The sequence below is a fragment of the Capricornis sumatraensis genome, chromosome 4 (genome assembly GCF_032405125.1).
Source record: "Capricornis sumatraensis isolate serow.1 chromosome 4, serow.2, whole genome shotgun sequence".
Taxonomy (NCBI): Eukaryota; Metazoa; Chordata; class Mammalia; order Artiodactyla; family Bovidae; genus Capricornis; species Capricornis sumatraensis.
The window spans coordinates 56,011,247-56,029,308 of NC_091072.1; the positions used below are offsets into that span (position 1 = coordinate 56,011,247).

At 36.9% G+C, this 18,062-nt stretch overlaps 1 protein-coding gene across 7 annotated transcripts in view; it reads right to left on the reverse strand.

Annotated features, from left to right (window-relative positions):
• PPFIA2 (PTPRF interacting protein alpha 2) overlaps positions 1-18,062 on the reverse strand; it is a 506,769-nt gene that overhangs the window by 322,503 nt on the left and 166,204 nt on the right. For 2 of the 7 annotated variants that reach the window (XM_068972179.1, XM_068972178.1), the window contains exon 1: positions 16,521-16,601. The exons of the other annotated variants lie outside the window; for them this stretch is intronic. In XM_068972179.1, coding sequence (XP_068828280.1) covers positions 16,521-16,601 — 81 coding nt within the window. Of the gene's footprint in view, positions 1-16,520; positions 16,602-18,062 lie in introns of those variants that run through there. 7 annotated transcript variants of the gene reach the window in all.

An 18,062-nucleotide genomic window follows, 5' to 3' on the forward strand; every position in this document is an offset into this window, starting at 1 on the left:
TCTAGAATGATTCTGCTGGATGAAAAAATGTCTGCATGATGACTGCTGCACCTCTTAAATACAGCGTAAAGGGCATGAGACAGAGACATTAACCACCACAAATAATTCAGGTATTTTTAAGGCATTTGTTTTTAAAATATACTTGATGATGATACTTATTTTATAATATTAGAATAAGATTGCTATCTTCTCATTGAAGCTACAGAGAAGGCAAGGGCAAGCCACTCCAGTACTCTTGCCTGGAAAATCCCATGGACGGAGGGGCCTGGTAGGCTGCAGTCCATGGGGTTGCTAAGAGTCAGACATGACTAAGCGACTTTACTTTCACTTTTCACTTTCATGCATTGGAGAAGGAAATGGCAACCCACTCCAGGGTTCTTGCCTGGAGAATCCCAGGGACGAGGGAGCCTGGTGGGCTGCTGTTTATAGGGTCGCAGAGAGTCGGACACAACTGAAGTGACTTAGCAGCAGCATTGAAGCTAAATTCAATATAATCTTGAGACAGCTATTAATAAACTTTAAGAACCAGAGATCAAATTGCCAACATCCACTGGATCATCAAAAAAGCAAGAGAGTTCCAGAAAAACATCTATTTCTGCTTTATTGACTATGCCAAAGGCTTTGACTGTGTGGATCACAATAAACTGTGGGAAATTCTGAAAGAGATGGGAATACCACCTGACCTGCCTCTTGAGAAATCGGTATGCAGGTCAGGAAGCAACAGTTAGAACTGGACATGGAACAACAGACTGGTTCCAAATACCAAAAGGAGTACGTTAAGGCTGTATATTGTCACCCTACTTATTTAACTTATATGCAGAGTACATCATGAGAAACACTGGGCTGGAAGAAGCACAAGCTGGAATCAAGATTGCAGGAAGAAATATCAATAACCTCAGATATGCAGATGACACCACTCATGGCTGAAGAGCCTCGAAAGTGAAAGAGGAGAGTGAAAAAGTTGGCTTAAAGCTCAACATTCAGAAAACTAAGATCATGGCATCCGGTCCCATCAATTCATGGCAAATAGATGGGGAAACAGTGGAAATAGTGGCTGACTTTATTTTTCTGGGCTGCAAAATCACTGCAGATGGTGATTGCAGCCATGAAATTAAAAGACACTTACTCCTTGGAAGAAAAGTTATGACCAACCTAAATAGCATATTCAAAAGCACAGGCATTACTTTGCCAACAAAGGTCTGTCTAGTCAAGGCTATGGTTTTTCCTGTGGTCATGTATGGATGTGAGAGTTGGACTGTGAAGAAAGCTGAGTGCCAAAGAATTGATGATTTTGAACTGTGGTGTTGGAGAAGACTCTTGAGAGTCCCTTGGACTGCAAGGATCCAACCAGTCCATCCTAAAGCAGATCAGTCCTGGGTATTCATTGGAAGGAGTGATGTTGCAGCTGAAACTCCAATACTTTGGCCACCTGATGCAAAGAGCTGACTCATTGGAAAAGACTCTGATGCTGGGAAAGATTGAGGGCAGGAGGAGAAGTGGACAACAGAGGATGAGATGGTTGGATGGCATCACTGACTCAATGGACACGGGTTTGGGTGGACTCCAGGAGTTGGTGTTGGACAGGGAGGCCTGGCGTGCTGGGATTCATGGGGTCACAAAGAGTCAGGCATGACTGAGCAACTGAGCTGAACTGAAACCAAAGACTAAATAGTACTTTCTTCATAACAGTTTTAACATAGTTTTCCTATGAACTTGTAACTTTGAACTTGCAAATATATCTTGACATAAGGGCAGATATTTTATGAAAGCAAAGTGATACTTCATAGGCCTTATTACTGAAATTCAGCTGAAGGCATAAAGATAATTATGAAGCACACAAGGGCTCTGTTCTTGGTATTCAAAAATTAGTTAATCAATGAATAGCAATCATATAGCACTACCTTTCTAATGAACATTTATTACTTAATCAAGTTCTAATTTGATTTAAACATTTTTTAATAGAAGTGATCACATTTACTATGGTAGATAATTTAAAGGTTTTATTTCATTTTACACAGCTTCTGGGTTACAGATAAATCATTAACTACTAACAGATGAGCATCATTCTTGACACATCAATATATTAAGTCTGAATTTGGAAAATTCCTTGACAAACCTATGCCCTAAAGGAGAAGTAAGGTAAAGGTCATCATTACTGAAGGCCCGTCCTTGATATAATTAGCTTGCTTTAATGCAATAAAATGGTTTGGAATCTTCACAATTAGTACCTCAATTAAAGTTATAAGTTGGTCCAAGAAGAAATAACTAAATGACTTTATCACAACAAATCAAAATCATGCCTTTCTAAAACAGAATAATTATTTATAACTAGAAGAAGGCCTTGTGGATATTCAACCTTCTACCCAGCAGTTGTCTTTCAAATAGAAAGTACCATTTATAGCGCTGAAAGAACTCTGTCTCCTCCCGTCCACTGTTTCTCAATGTGTGACATTTCTGCACTGACATCAGCTGGAATTCTGTTTAAAAATGAAGATTCCTTGGCCCTTACCAGATTTTCTGAATCATCTCTGGGGGTGGTAATATGGTAGTTTGAATTTCTGGATACTTATGTATTCTAAAGTTTGACAGCCCATATAACAGCTCTCAGTATTTTCATTATGATCCACAACAGAAGAAGAATAAAATAAGCTGTAGTCAATAACATAAAATCTGAAAGCCCAATTTCCATTCCCAGAGAGAATTTGCATTGACAGTATGAAGTATTATAGCCTTGGAAAACAAAGTATTTCATTCAACTATTTGATACTTTAATAAGAATAATACTAAAAACTATGCTCTAAGTACTACTGTGTTGCCTTTGTACATGTTGAGCCCGATGGTAAACAATTCACCTGACCTTAATGTCAACCCTTTGAGGACAATATTCCAACTTCATTTACAGATGAAACAACTGAAGTTAGACTATCTCACCTGTTTAGTAGGTGGCAGAGAATGATTAATACTTCGGTCTATCTGACTTCAAACTGCTATACTGTAGCCCTGGAACTGGAGTGGGTTGCCATTTCCAACAGTCAGCAAAGAATCTGCCTGCAGTGCAGGAGACCCAGGTTGATTCCTGGGTTGGGAAGATCCCCTGGAGAAGGAAATGGCAACCCACTCCAGTGTTCCTGCCTGGAGAATCCCATGGACAGGAGAGCCTGGTGGGCTACAGCCCACGGGGTTGCAAAAGTCAGACACGACTTAGCAACTAAACCACTACCACTACTACTCAAACCTGATAACTTTAGGAAAATATTACATATTCAAAGAAAATTGAAGCTGATGTACAGCATGGTGGTATAGAATATCAAACAGATTGAAATGGAACATGAAAGTGTTATATGCAGTTCACATGAAGTGCATTGATCCTGACATCATTTAGTAGACATTAAACAAGAAAGAATATATTTATGTAAAATTTTGGAATGTTTAAAGTTTTTTCCAAAATTTTTACAAAAATTATTTTGTTAATTATATCTTCTCTCCCCCCCAAAAAAAACACAAAAAACCCAACATCAAAATAACATACACATGTGCTCATATGCACACGCGCATACACACACACTTAGGCAACATAATGGGGTTATCACCTGTCTTCTCTTGAATAATCCATATTTTATAGTGACGATGTCAAGTTTAATTGACATAGTGTCAACAGAAAGCTTCAGAGAAGGCAATGGCACCCCACTCCAGTACTCTTGCCTGGAAAATCCCATGGATGGAGGAGCCTGGTCGGCTGCAGTCCATGGGGTTGCTAGGAGTCGGACACGACTGAGAGACTTCACTTTCACTTTTCAATTTCATGCACTGGAGAAGGAAATGGCAACCCACTCCAGTGTTTTTGCCTGGAGAATCCCAGGGACGGGGGAGCCCGGTGGGCTGCCGTCTGTGGGGTCACACAGAGTTGGACACGACTGAAGTGACTTAGCAGCAGCAGCAACATACTATACATTATCCTATTTATTTTACTATCTGCTTCATCCAACTAGAATATAAGCTTCATGTTTCACTTACTCACTGCTACACATTACCCTATTTATAATCCATTCCCCCCCCCACTAAATATAAGGTGATTTTTCACGTGCTCACTAATTTATCCAATGCATAGAATAGAACCAAGCACTTAGTTGACTGGATGAGTCAATAAAAGTGCTTCCCATATCATTCAAATATTTCTCTTCTGAATAACATACCACAGTCAGTTTCTGTTGCTTATAAAAGAGCCTTAACTGAACTGTGTTTTTAAATGTACAAAATGCTTTCAAGTACATTTTCTCATATCAACCCTGAAAAATGTACTTATTATTCTCTTTACTTAAAAGTGAAGAAATTGAATCTCAGTGAAGTTTAATAATTTTTGTATATGTATACATTTCAAGTTGCAGATATGAGATGCCAAAAGTCTCACTTGCACCCTGCTTTTTGTACTCTGCCTCATCTTGAAAATCCCCAATACAAATGTTCCATTGAGATGTCACTGACAACTACCCACTTCTGTGTTTTATGACTCAAACAGACTCATTTTCTATATTCAATTGAAACCTTTTCTGTTTTTATTCAGACTAACGTATTCCTGAAGTTTTCTTACCACATATGCCGTACAACTTCATTGTATTCAAACCAAAAGAACATTTCTTTTGAGTGGCAATGAAAGTGAAAGTGAAGTTGCTCAGTGGTGTCCAACTCTTTGTGACCCTATGGACTTAGCTCACCTGGCTCCCTCATTCATGGGATTTCCCAAGCAAGAATGCTAGAGTGGGGACCAGTTCCTTCTCCAGGGGATCTTCTTGACCAGGGATTGAACTCAGGTCTCCCACATTGCAGGCAGACTCTTTACCGTCTGAGCCACCGGGAATCTTTGTGGCAGAGATGATGTCTTTTTTCCACATTTCTTTCCCTGACTACATAACATCCACAATTTTTTCCACCTTTTCTTCAAAGATCTATTTTTTAATAATAAATTATGTTGGCAGCATTCTGTATTAAAGAGTTATCTCTGTATTTAATTTAAAATGTTGTACCCTAACAGGCTACATATAATGAAATTACATTAATGTAGTGTGAAAAGTAAGAGTAATTTTCTGGATAATATAGTTTGTGGCATTCCATGTATATGATTGTAATGTTGACCTTTCCCCACAGAGGCACAAATTCTCCTACATTTTCTTTAGCTTATAATAAGTTACTATTATACCCTTATTACTTACAATGTTTTATTTGCTCCATTTAATCTTTAATATCACATACATGCAAAATATTTAAATAAATTTGAGAATTACCTAACAGTGCTAACTAAATATCTATTTCTGCTTTATTGACTATGCCAAAGGCTTTGACTGTGTGGATCACAATAAACTGTGGAAAATTCTGAAAGAGATGGGAATACCAGACCACCTGACCTGCCTCTTGAGAAATCGGTATGCAGGTCAGGAAGCAACAGTTAGAACTGGACATGGAACAACAGACTGGTTCCAAATAGGAAAAGAAGTACATCAAGGCTGTATATTGTCACCCTGCTTATTTAACTTCTATGCAGAGTACATCATGAGAAAAGTTGGACTGGAAGAAACACAAGCTGGAATCAAGATTGCAGGGAGAAATATCAATCACCTCAGATATGCAGATGACACCACCCTTATGGCAGAAAGTGAAGAGGAACTAAAAAGCCTCTTGATGAAAGTGAAAGAGGAGAGTGAAAAAGTTGGCTTAAAGCTCAACATTCAGAAAACGAAGATCATGGCATCTGGTCCCATCACTTCATGGAAATAGATAGGGAAACAGTAGAAACAGTGGCTGACTTTATTTTTTTGGGCTCCAAAATCACTGCAGATGGTGACTGCAGCCATGAAATTAAAAGACGCTTACTCCTTGGAAGAAAAGTTATGACCAACCTAGATAGCATATTGAAAAGCAGAGACATTACTTTGCCGACTAAGGTCTGTCTAGTCAAGCTATGGTTTTTCCAGTGGTCATGTATGGATGTGAGAGTTGGACTGTGAAGAAGGCTGAGAGCCAAAGAAATTGATGCTTTTGAACTGTGGTGTTGGAGAAGACTCTTGAGAGTCCGTTGGACTGCAAGGAGATCCAACCAGTCCATTCTGAAGGAGATCAGCCCTGGGATTTCTTTGGAAGGAATGATGCTAAAGCTGAAACTCCAGTACTTTGGCCACATCATGCGAAGAGTTGACTCATTGGAAAAGACTCTGATGCTGGGAGGGATTGGGAGCAGGAGGAGAAGTGGACGACAGAGGATTATATGGCTGGATGGCATCACTGACTCAATGGACGTGAGTCTGAGTGAACTCCGGGAGTTGGTGATGGCCAGGGAGGCCTGGTGTGCTGAGATTCATGGGGTCACAAAGGGTCGGTCACGACTGAGCAACGGAACTGAACTGATACTAACTTTATTTCAGTTGTAATATCTCATGAGGTAAAAAATCCTTTCAGTTCAGTTCAGTTCCGTGGCTCAGTCGTGTCCGACTCTTTATGACCCCATGGATCGCAGCACGCCAGGCCTCCCTGTCCATCACCAACTCCCGGAGTTCACTCAAACTCATGTCCATAGTGTTGTTGATGCCATCCAGCCATCTCATCCTCCATCGTCCCCTTCTCCTCCTGCCCCAATCACTCCCAGCATCAGAGACTTTAAATTTATGTTATTAAAGAATATCTATTCATTCTACTTATATTTTTGGAGAGCTTACTAAGTGAGAGGCATGATAGAGTGATCTGGGAATCAGTGTTAAAAAATATATAATTTATCAGAATTTATGTTTCTAATAGTATGCTCCAAAATCACTGCAGATGGTGATTGCAGCTATGAAATTAAAAGACGCTTACTCCTTGGAAGAAAAGTTATGACCAACCTAGATAGCATATTAAAAAGCAGAGATATTACTTTGCCAACAATGGTCCATTAGTCAAGGCTATGGTTTTTCCAGTGGTCATGTATGGATGTGAGAGTTGGACTGTGAAGAAAGCTGAGAGCCAAAAAATTGATGTGTTTGAACTGTGGTGTTGGAGAAGACTCTTGAGATTCCCATGGACTGCAAGGAAATCCCACCAGTCCATCCTAAAGGAGAACAGTCCTGGGTGTTCACTGGAAGGACTGATGTTGAAGCTAAAGCTCCAATACTTTGGCTACCTGATGCAAAGAGTTGACTCATTGGAAAAGACTCTGATGCTGGGAGGAATTAGGGGCAGGAGGAGAAGGGGATGACAGAGGATGAGATGGCTGGATGGCATCACCAACTCGATGGACATGAGTTTGGGTGAACTCCAGGAGTTGGTGATGGACAGGGAGGCCTGGTGTGCTGTGATTCATGGGGTTGCAAAGAGTTGGACACGACTGAGCGACTGAACTGAACTGAACTGAGCTGAACAGTATATTATAGAAACATTGAGTAAAGTGTAATTTTTCAGTGAGTTTGTTTTTTTCCCTAAAAAATGAAATTTCAATCAATTACTTCCTATGTTCATTAAGACTGAAGACTGACCCACACTCAGACAGTTCAACCTTAATCTCATTAGCACTTTGATTACTTGATTTTTTCCCCCACATTTGCCAATTCCATTTAGGGAGATTAACAAGAAACTCATTTATTAAGACTGATCTGAAACTATGCTTCCAATCCTGGCTCAATTCTCAGTTCTACTTGATGTCTATTATCTCAGGCTCAGCCATTTTCTTCTCTCTTGATCCATTTTCACTTTGTTCACCTTATTTCTTAGAACATGAAGCATTCTTTCTTCCAAGACCAATGTTGTAGTTTTTCCTTTACCCTCACCCTTCTTGATTTCTCTAGTTGTCTCTATCCTCTGTCAATACATATGTACATGGTCAAAGGAAATGCATAGTTTCTTTCTTGTTTTGCAAAATAGTTTTTGCTTTAAAAAAGAACAAAAGTTGAATGTTTAGAAAATAGTAAAACAATAATCATTGCTCTTTTCAGAATACCATGCTAGCTCAGGAATGAGACTATTTATGAATGTCTCTTAGAAAAAATTTTTTTTTCAAGATCACCATCATCATAAGGTTGTACTGAATAAGTACGTGAAATTACATGAATTATAATAGTAATATCTATATAAACAACCTCAGATATGTAGGTGATATCACTATAATGGCAGAAAGTGAAGAGGAACTAAAGAGTCTCTTGAGGAAGGTGAAAGCAGAGAGTAAAAAAGCTGACTTAAAACTTAACATTCAGAAAATGAAGATCATGGCATCCAGTCCTATCACATCTGGCTAATAGATGGGGGAAAAGTGGAAACAGTAATAGATTTCATTTTCTTGGGCTCCAAAATCACTGCAGATGCTGACTTCAACCACTAAGTGAAAAGATGCTTGCTCCTTGGAAGAAAGGCTATGACAAACCTAGACAGTCTATTAAAAAGCAGAGACATCACTGTGCTGACAAAGATCCATATAGTCAAAGCTATGGTTTTTCCAGTAGTCATGTATGGATATTCTTGAAAGTGAAAGTCACTCAGTGTCTGAGTGTGTCTGACTCTTTGTGACACCAGTGAGAGTTGGACCGTAAAGAAGTCTGAGTGCTGAAGAATTGATGCTTTTGAACTGTGGTGCTCGAGAAGACTCTTGAGAGTTCCTTGGACTTCAAGGAAATCAAACCAGTCAACCCTAAAGGACATGAACCCTGGATGTTATTGGTAGGACTGGTGCTAAAGCTGAAGCTCCAATACTTTGGCCACCTGATGTGAAGAGCTGATTCATTGGAAAAGACCCTGAAGCTGGGTAAGATTGAAGGCAAGAGGAGAAGTGGGCAACAGAGGATGAGTGGTTGGATGGCATCTCCAACTCAATGGACATGAGTTTGAGTAAACTCTGGGAACCACTGAAGGTCAGAGAAGCCTGGCGTGCTACAGTTCATGGGGTTGCAGAGTTGGTCACGACTTAGTGACTGAACAACAAAAACATACAAACCCTTAACATCAAAGTTTTTTCAGAGAAACAAACAATGTGCTATTATTTTTGGATAATTTTCCACAAGGCAACTCTTTAAGAGTTTTGAGCAAAGAAATCTGGTATTTTGCTCATTATCACTAAAGTCTAGCATAATGGGGATGTAGAACAAGGTGTGCCAAATGATTTTACAAATATACGAGAATTAATTTTAGGTACTCTTCAATTTACACAGAAATTCATTCATTCAGAAAACACATACCATCTATACGACAAGCATCAGGCTAGGTGTCAATAAACAAATACGAGTAGTTAAGTAAAATAAATTTTATGCTTTTCTGGAGTTCAGGGGATAATATTCAATGGTGGGGTTGGGGAGCAGATGCTGGAGGGGGCTAAAAGGAAGTGTTAGTTTCCAAAATGTATTTACAAAATAAAGCAAAGACACACACAAAGAGGCAGGAACATCTAAATTAGATTCAGAGGTGATATTCAAGGAGAGGTAATTAGGAAAAAGCTTTCAAACTGTATTTGCAAAATAAACCAAGCACGCACACTCCAAATGACAGTAATTCTGGGAAGTCAGTAGGTTCAAGGATTTCATGCCCAGCCCCACCCTTCTACCCCATTCTCCTCATTCTCTGCCAAGATCTTTTCATCCACTTCCAGTTTCCCCTACCCTGTAAACAGATGACTCCCACATTTACGTCAACTCTTCAGCCAGACCTCTGTCCTGAGAGCCAAACCCATATTTCCAACTGTCTACTCAATCTGCCCACAACCAAACTCAATGCATTGTTTTTCAAAGCTGCTCTTCCTCTATATTTCTCTCTCCCTCAGTAGAAACTTCGGAGGTAATCTTGCCTTTTACTGTCTTGTCTCCTATATGCAGTATGTTAATGGATTTTTAAAATCTATTTCTTAATGACTTTTCCCTCTTCCTTAACATCTCTTGGTTCATACCCTTGCCAGCTCTAGTGTATTTTGCAGACCCCACCTTTGGCTCCTGCTGCTGTGTGACTGCAGCTTATTGACCTCTTACTAACTAGCAGGCACTATGCTCCATGAATTAAATACTTTATCTTAGTGAAAGTGAAGTCGCTCAATCATGTCCAACTCTTCGCGACCCCATGGACTGCAGCCTACCAGGCTCCGCCGTCCATGGGATTTTCCAGGCAAGAATACTGGAGTGGGTTGCCATTGTCTTCTTCCTCAGTAGACTACATACACACAAATAGAAACAGAGAAAATGAACCTAAAGAGATGTCTACCAAACAAAGAAGTCAGGGGGTGGAAAATGTGCTCCCAGCTAATTCTGTACCTTTCATGACCCACTGTTCACCTTGATTTGGGCAATTCCATCCTCCTGTAAGTCAGGGATAGGAAACATGGTACCTTGGCATCAGTTCAGTCGCTCAGTCGTGTCCGACTCTTTGCGACCCCAAGAATTGCAGCACACCAGGCCTCCCTGTCTATCACCAACTGCCGGAGATCACCCAAACTCATGTCCATCAAGTCGGTGATGCCATCCAGCCATCTTGTCCTCTGTCGTCCCCTTCTCCTGCCCCCAATCCCTCCCAGAATCAGAGTTTTCCAATGAGTCAACTCTTCGCATCAGGTGGCCAAAATACTGGAGTTTCAGCTTTACCATCATTCCTTCCAAAGAAATCCCAGGGCTGATCTCCTTCAGAATGGACTGGTTGGATCTCCTTGCAGTCCAAGGGATTCTCAAGAGTCTTCTCCAACACCACAGTTCAAAAGCATCAATTCTTCGGCTTTCAGCCTTCTTCACAGTCCAACTCTCACATCCATACATGACCACTGGAAAAACCATAGCCTTGACTAGACAAAGTAATGTCTCTGCTTTTCAATATGCTATCTAGGTTGGTCATAACTTAAGAGCACCCTAATTAATGTCCCTACTGCCAATTTCCTCCCCCTTCAGGCAATACTTGAAAATTTAAGTTATTGTAGCTAAGTATATAAGTGAAATACATTTGTGGATCTCAGGCTGGGAATTTTACCACCATTTATATATTCCTATGGGGAAGTCATTCTAGATGAGGATACATTCTTTTCAGTTTGTAATTCAATTCAACACCTATTTACTAATTACAGTTTTGTGCTGCACAATCTCTTGGTGTTAGTGATTTAACAATGAAAGAAAAAAAAAAGAGGACATAAGGGGCTGTCCTCACAGAACAGATAGCCTAGCCAACATCTATTAAGCAGAAATCTCTACAGATGGAATAGATATGATCTCCTATGGGGAGCCCAGGAGCTATTCATTGTTTCCTATGGTTGGTCTCACTAATGTAAAGAGCATTCTTATGTAAACAAAGGTGCGTATTAAGCGAATACTACCCGCCCCTCTCCCCCCCACCACCTTGGTTTCGCTTTTTACCTTTCAGCACAATTTGATTACTATAAAAACATATTTCTAACTAGAAGAAAATTGTCAATAAGGGTTAAATGAGGAGATGTAACTAAACAAGAATCTCAAGTTTAAAATCTCAGTGAGTCTGCAATACAATGTTTTGAAGAAGTAGAGCTAAATTTCTATAAGTTTTTGAATTAATAGATCAACAGAGGATTAGAAATTACATACCTTGGAATAATTTTGCTGATGCATTTAATCATCAACAATTTCAGCAGAAGAACATAGGGAAAAGACTATGGAATTCTGGGTTCAATAACTCTGGATTCAGACATATATTTTATATTATTAACAACTACTTTAAGTACATTTTTAAGCATCAGTTTTTTCTATCTTTAAAGCAGGGAAATCATAATTCCTCTAGTTTTTTTTTTTTTTTTAACTTTGGAAAGCCACTGAATAGTTTTTGCTGTCCCATCAACCAGCCAAGGCATAATCCAGTATTCCAACTAAACGGTAATTTGAAGTCTATCATTTCTCATTGAAAATCCTTGAATCCTAAATTCAAGTTTTTGAGGATCTGGACTTGACATTCAAACCTATTTTTCTGTTCTTGAGTTTGGACATTGACTTTTAGCCATTTCCTGCCTCCAGCTTATGTTTTAGTTATATTAAAGACTGCCTTTCCCACACACCAAGAAGTACGTTTAAATTTGTCAGTCTACTTGCTTGAAAGACTTCTTGCATTGTCTCTACCATTTATAATCATAGTCATGACTGCATATAATTGGGTGACAGAAAAAAAGCTCGGTTCTCTCAATGAGCTGGGGAAGTCTGCCTATGTTACTCTATAACCCTAGAGCCAAAGGGTCTGTCTTATTTCTACTGGGCTACTTTGCTTTCATTTTTTAATTAAATACATAATATGTTCCAAGCATACTGACAGATACATTCAGTGCATTTTTAAAAAATATCAACAGTAAGAAGTTAATATAATGTGCTTCAAATATTATGAGTAACAGTGGATTCCCAGGTATAAAAAAAATGATAGAATATGAAAAAATCTGTTTTTTTCCCTGAAAAGCCAGAATTACCTCAACCTCATATGATCAAAAAGATATGGTGCCCCATGCTAATTATCAGTAATATCTTTTGAGTGAAATTCTTCATGCAATTGAGATTTCCAATTTGCCTATTAATCTTCTACATATTTCAAGTAATAGTATCTGCTAAATGAAAAATTATACATTAAACAATTTTAAAGTTCTTTTGATAAAGTATAAAAAGCCTCAATTACTAAGGAATTATACATAGGTATAAAGAAAAAAGTCTCAAAAATGTTTTGTATAGCCGTAAAAGAAATCTATTACAAAAACAATGAAATAAAAACTTTTCTGAGAACCATAATGTAACTGTTACTTATTTTGAAGAACCCAATGGTGGTACTCAAAGGCTTAGTTTTAAATACATTTACCTTTAAATATCTTTAGCTACTTCTCTAATAATATATATGTCTCAACAAATGCTTATATAGTTTAAACAAAAAATTATAGTTTTTGTGTTGAATTTTCAAATTTTAATCATTTACTTTCCAATAAGCCCCATTTATTATACAGGGATAATAACTATATCCATTTGCTAGAGATGGAGATTAATAAAATGTTCTCAGTGATTAAAACAATGCATATTAAGTACTCCTGTAGTGATATAAACAGGCAAATGATCAAGAAAATGTACTTAATACATCATGAATAAATCAGGCGAATGAGTGAAGGCTTCATGGGGAGGTAGCATTTAAAATGAGTCTAAATAAAAACAACTTTTCAATACACAGGTTCAGTGAAGAGGGAAAGAACAGAAGCATACAGACAATTTTCTGGGAAAGCAAGTCAAGAAAGCAGTATGTTGCATGAGCTCCAGATCAGGAAGAGCGTCTTTATAACAAACTCTTTAAGGACAGGGGACACAAACTATTCTAAACATGGAAATGGCACATTAATATGTTTTCATGCTTTGTGGCAAAGTTTCTTTCTCTTGTTTTTAGTGGGTGCCAGTGGGCAACAGAGTCAAATACTTTCACACATTCTTGGCAGTAAAGTGCTATTAATGCTAGGATTAATTGGCAAAGAAATATATCCTAAGCAGAAATAATTGCTCTGTGGGTTCAACAGATCAAAACTGGTCCCATCAGAAATTAGCTCCTTTGTTTGAGGAAGTGGTTTGCACACCACTTTTGCTTTGTTTTTGAAAGGAGTATGCCATTTGTTACTTGCTGTGTCTGAAAGCTTGCATAGAGTTCCAATGAATAAAACAGCTAAATGTGGAATAAGGAAGCATTAATAAGCTCAAAAGAATGTATTCCTCTTCCCTACTGTCTCTAGCAACTACTGACAAGCACCCCTCAAATCTTAGGATTCTGCAGACAGTGTGAAAACCTCTAGATGAAGATACTTAATTTCTAGGAAATGACGGGGTAGCTTGGTGGTCATCAATACTTCTGGGAGAATTTACATATTACATCATGGTTAGCTTATCTAGAGATTTAGTAAAATATTGTAAATAGTTTTACCTGCAGAAATAGAGCTAAATATGAAATGATGTTAGGACATCATCTTTTATGGACATAAAATTAAAAAGAATTTATTGCATTCATATATATAATTTAATTTTGTTTTAAAGTAGGTTTCCCATTTATACATATTTGAGTACCATAAACTAACAGTTTTAATCCATTCAAATATTATAATTATTTTTAATTTTTGTCAATCAAAAATCATTCTAGACAACTATACTCTAGAACTTGAATTTCTGGAGGCAAGTTACTCACTAAATATATAGTGCAAATTGGGTGTTGGCATCATTCAGGGTGCAGGGACCTCTGAATGAAAAATGTAGATTCAAGTATTTTCATAGTATATAGAAGTGAGATCTCACTTATAAGGAAATTAATTTAAATTAAGTGTTAGTTTATACAAGATAGTATTTGCACATGTGAATAGAAGTATAAATGTATCTGACTAAATTAAAATGCAATGAAAAATATAGGCTTGTAATTAGAATATTCTTCAGCTTCTTATTTGTCGTCTTTTTACCTTTAAACAGTTCAGGTCAAATATGTCCTAAATCTTACTTTTGACATTTGATATTACACAGTTTCAGCAAAAAATGACAGGATAGTTTAAACATTTGATGAGAAGATGGAACTGAAACTCAATATTATTCATGCTAAGCTATCTTAAATGTTTTTGCATATGTTAACTCTTGTGCTAGAATAATTTTAAGAAGGTAAGCATTAAAATCTCAATTCCTTGATGGAGAATCATTTCAGAAATGCATTTATGCCAATCCATAATGAGAACCACTTTCAAAAATTTAACTAGTCATTTCCACAAGATACACTTTTGACAAATGGTCTGTTATTTTACAGCATCTCATTTCTCATGACAGTACTACAATCAAAAGTACATCACTTTAAAATAGGCTAATGTATATATAAATAAGAAAGATAATCATGCATAATTCAGTCCCTTGACGATAAAAGCAAAGAGTTAACTTTTATAAGCTGGTTTTCATGCTTTAAAAACCATCCTTCTCTTCCACCAAAAGCAAAAACAAACAATAGCAACAAAAAGTTAAACACACAATGTCTGTTACCACAAATGTCAGGATCAAATAGCTTTTTGTGATTTTAAAAATGTAGCAAAATAGATCTCATACTTGTCAACATTTCTATTTTATCTGAAATCTTAGTGCTTTTTACATGAATTGTTATAACCTCAGAAAAAAAAAAAAAAAGAGTGGTTAAAAATCATTCCAGTGTGTTTTCAAAGAAAGTCACCTGCCAGGAAATATGTCAGCAAGACCTGCTGAAAGAATTGTAAAACGCCTGTCATGACTGAGCATATGGAATTTACTGACCCTTAAACTTTAAGAGACTGAAGCAGAATACCCAATGTCAAAAACTGCCCCTTAGAGGCAGCTACAGGATATTGTAAGGAGTGTTTATATCTCAGTGTACGGAGAAAAAAGTAATAATTCTGCACAAGAGCCCCAGGGCAACTGCATTTTGAATCACTGCCACAATAAGCTGATCGCCACTGGGAAGCAAAAATATTCTATAACAGCACAGACTTGCACTATCAGTAGACATCAGTGTAAAGCAGGAGAGGCAACAGGATTAAAAATAGAAGTATAAGAAGGAGGAGAGAGAGAGAAAGTAATTATATCTGCTGCTATAGTGTGCAAAGGCAAGAGATTTTAATAAATCATATGTGCATTTATTCAGAGCTTCTTTTTAGAAGACATATTACCTCTACTATATTAATTCTCTAGGTCTTTGCATTTATTATTATAACTCTATAGATAAAATAATTACATGTTAGGCTGTTCATATTCCCATAGTATAAAATATACAGAGAAGAGTTTCATTCCCCCTTTTAATCTAATGATGATATGATTGAACTACAAAGTAAACCTTAGCACTGAAAAATGCAATTTGAGGATGAAAATGAGGTAGATTCTGATTTACTTTAGACTTAACCATTTTCTAGACTGATGACTGATTTATTCAAAGGCAACTGAAAGTCGGTAATGGCTTTGTAACACACATTTACATTTATATTGTAAATCATTTTGACTTTTTTGATAACACAGAAAATCTTCCATCTTAATGAGTTTCTACTTTACCTCAAATAGAAAAAGCATACTAAACATGACACTTAAGCTACTGTATTATTGATTAATTGTATATTGCACTCATAAAAGTAAATAACAAGAGTCATGTTAAGCTATGTATAAGAAATACAAAATTTTTCTAAGCCTACAGAACATAGTTTGCAAAGTTCCAAAAAATGTCTTTTAATTCTATCTTCTCTGTAATACAACAGGGAAGGAACTTAATAATTTTCACCATATTATATCCATAAAGAACAATTTCAGGAGACTATCTCATAAACCCTGTAAATATGATAATATAGCAGATTTTAAAATCCTTGTGAAAATTAGTTCACTATTATTTGGCTTTAATTCACAGAGAATCGTAATGCTATCTCATTTCCATATCAAAAAACCTGGATTAAAAGGACATGCACATTTTCTACATCTTACATCCTCTTTAATACTTTCACACTTTGCAGTTTTCCTTCCCTTATTTTTCTCTTTATTAAAAGTTGGACTATGGATTAACTCCCTAGGTAGTGAAGCCATTTAAAGCGCACTTACTTGAAAAGTATAAAACCGGGTCCCATTAGGAGGATGCACTTTAGGGGAGCCAGAAACGGTGTTCATATCCGAGAAGATCATTTCTGATCAGAGAGACAATATAATCCACAAGGAGCTACAGATGCAGAGCAGAGAGCTTAGCGTACAGATAAATCCGTGCATGCATTGAGGGAGGCTAGAGTGTAAAATGAAACCTGCCCCATCCTTTTTAGATACACAGTGATAGCATTTTGAATCTTTCTTCTACGTTTGAAATCTAAGCTGAAAGGTCATCAGCTACTGACCTTTTGTGCAGCTAGTTCTTTAGAACATACAGTGTTTTTTTTAAAAAAAATTAAAACACCGAAGGAAAAAAGCAAGAACCACAATAAATGGAGCTTGTGCAGAATCTGGCAGTGCTGTGGACCTGCCCATCTGTTCTCAGTGATAATCACCTCCCTCCACCACAGTCTAGCAGAGTGATTATGCTAAATATCCTGGTTAACCAATAACATACAGTTTCAATTCAGGGAAACATGCACGGTGTAATTCTGAGGACCTCTCCTGACTAACCTGAAGTCTGTTTCCTACACCATTTAAAGATATATCTAGTAACAGAACATAGTTTCATCATGATTATTTCTAAACCTCTTTGTTACACCAGTATTTTCAACATGATTGTAAATTTTAAAGCCTTAAAAAAAAAAAAAAGTTCTTTTTAAATTGTATAAATTGTATAGATCAAATCATATTGTAGCTGGCTAAGACTTTCTGGGGCAAGGCATAAAATTCAGTAACACTATATAATTTAGGCATATTATCAAACAAAATGTATCAAGTATTTTTAATTTTCTGCTTTTAAATAACATCATGAATATGAATGTATTATTGCTTTCTTATTTCCCTCACCTTAATTCAAAGAATGATTTCACAATAAATGCTTTACAAAGTACCATACATTTATTCTAAATAATTACAACTTTATCTCATACATGTAGAAAATAATTAATAAAACACACTTTAGATACATGAAAATTTTGACCCAAACTCTCAAAATATTAATTATATAAATATTTAGACTGTGTTGTGATGCATGTCCATATTTCTATGTCTTTTTACACAAATTGTTCAGTCTGTCTAAAGGATCATATTCAGATGACTTTACACTTTTCAGAGGTAAAAATAAATGCTCCATTTACACATGGTTCAAAGGTGGAGACTTCAGGAGGACAGAGATTAAAAGGAACCAAAAAAGGTGTCTTTGGGAATGTATCTAAGATGACATAGTTATTCACAACCAGCAACCAGGAACTAACCGTGCTGAACTTGAAGACTATAAAAGTAATATGTTGGTGATGAGCTCTTAAAACTTAAATTACTGTTCCTTTTTACTTTTGAATTTCTAGTTATGATTCAAACTCATAATATCAAAGAGTAGAAAGTGGAAAGAAATGATTAATTCCTGGAATTCCTATATTCTGGCAAGTTATATAAGTAGGTAACTGTCTACTTATCAAGCTACTAAACAAAGCAGAAGATAATGTGTTAAATTAATGCTTAATT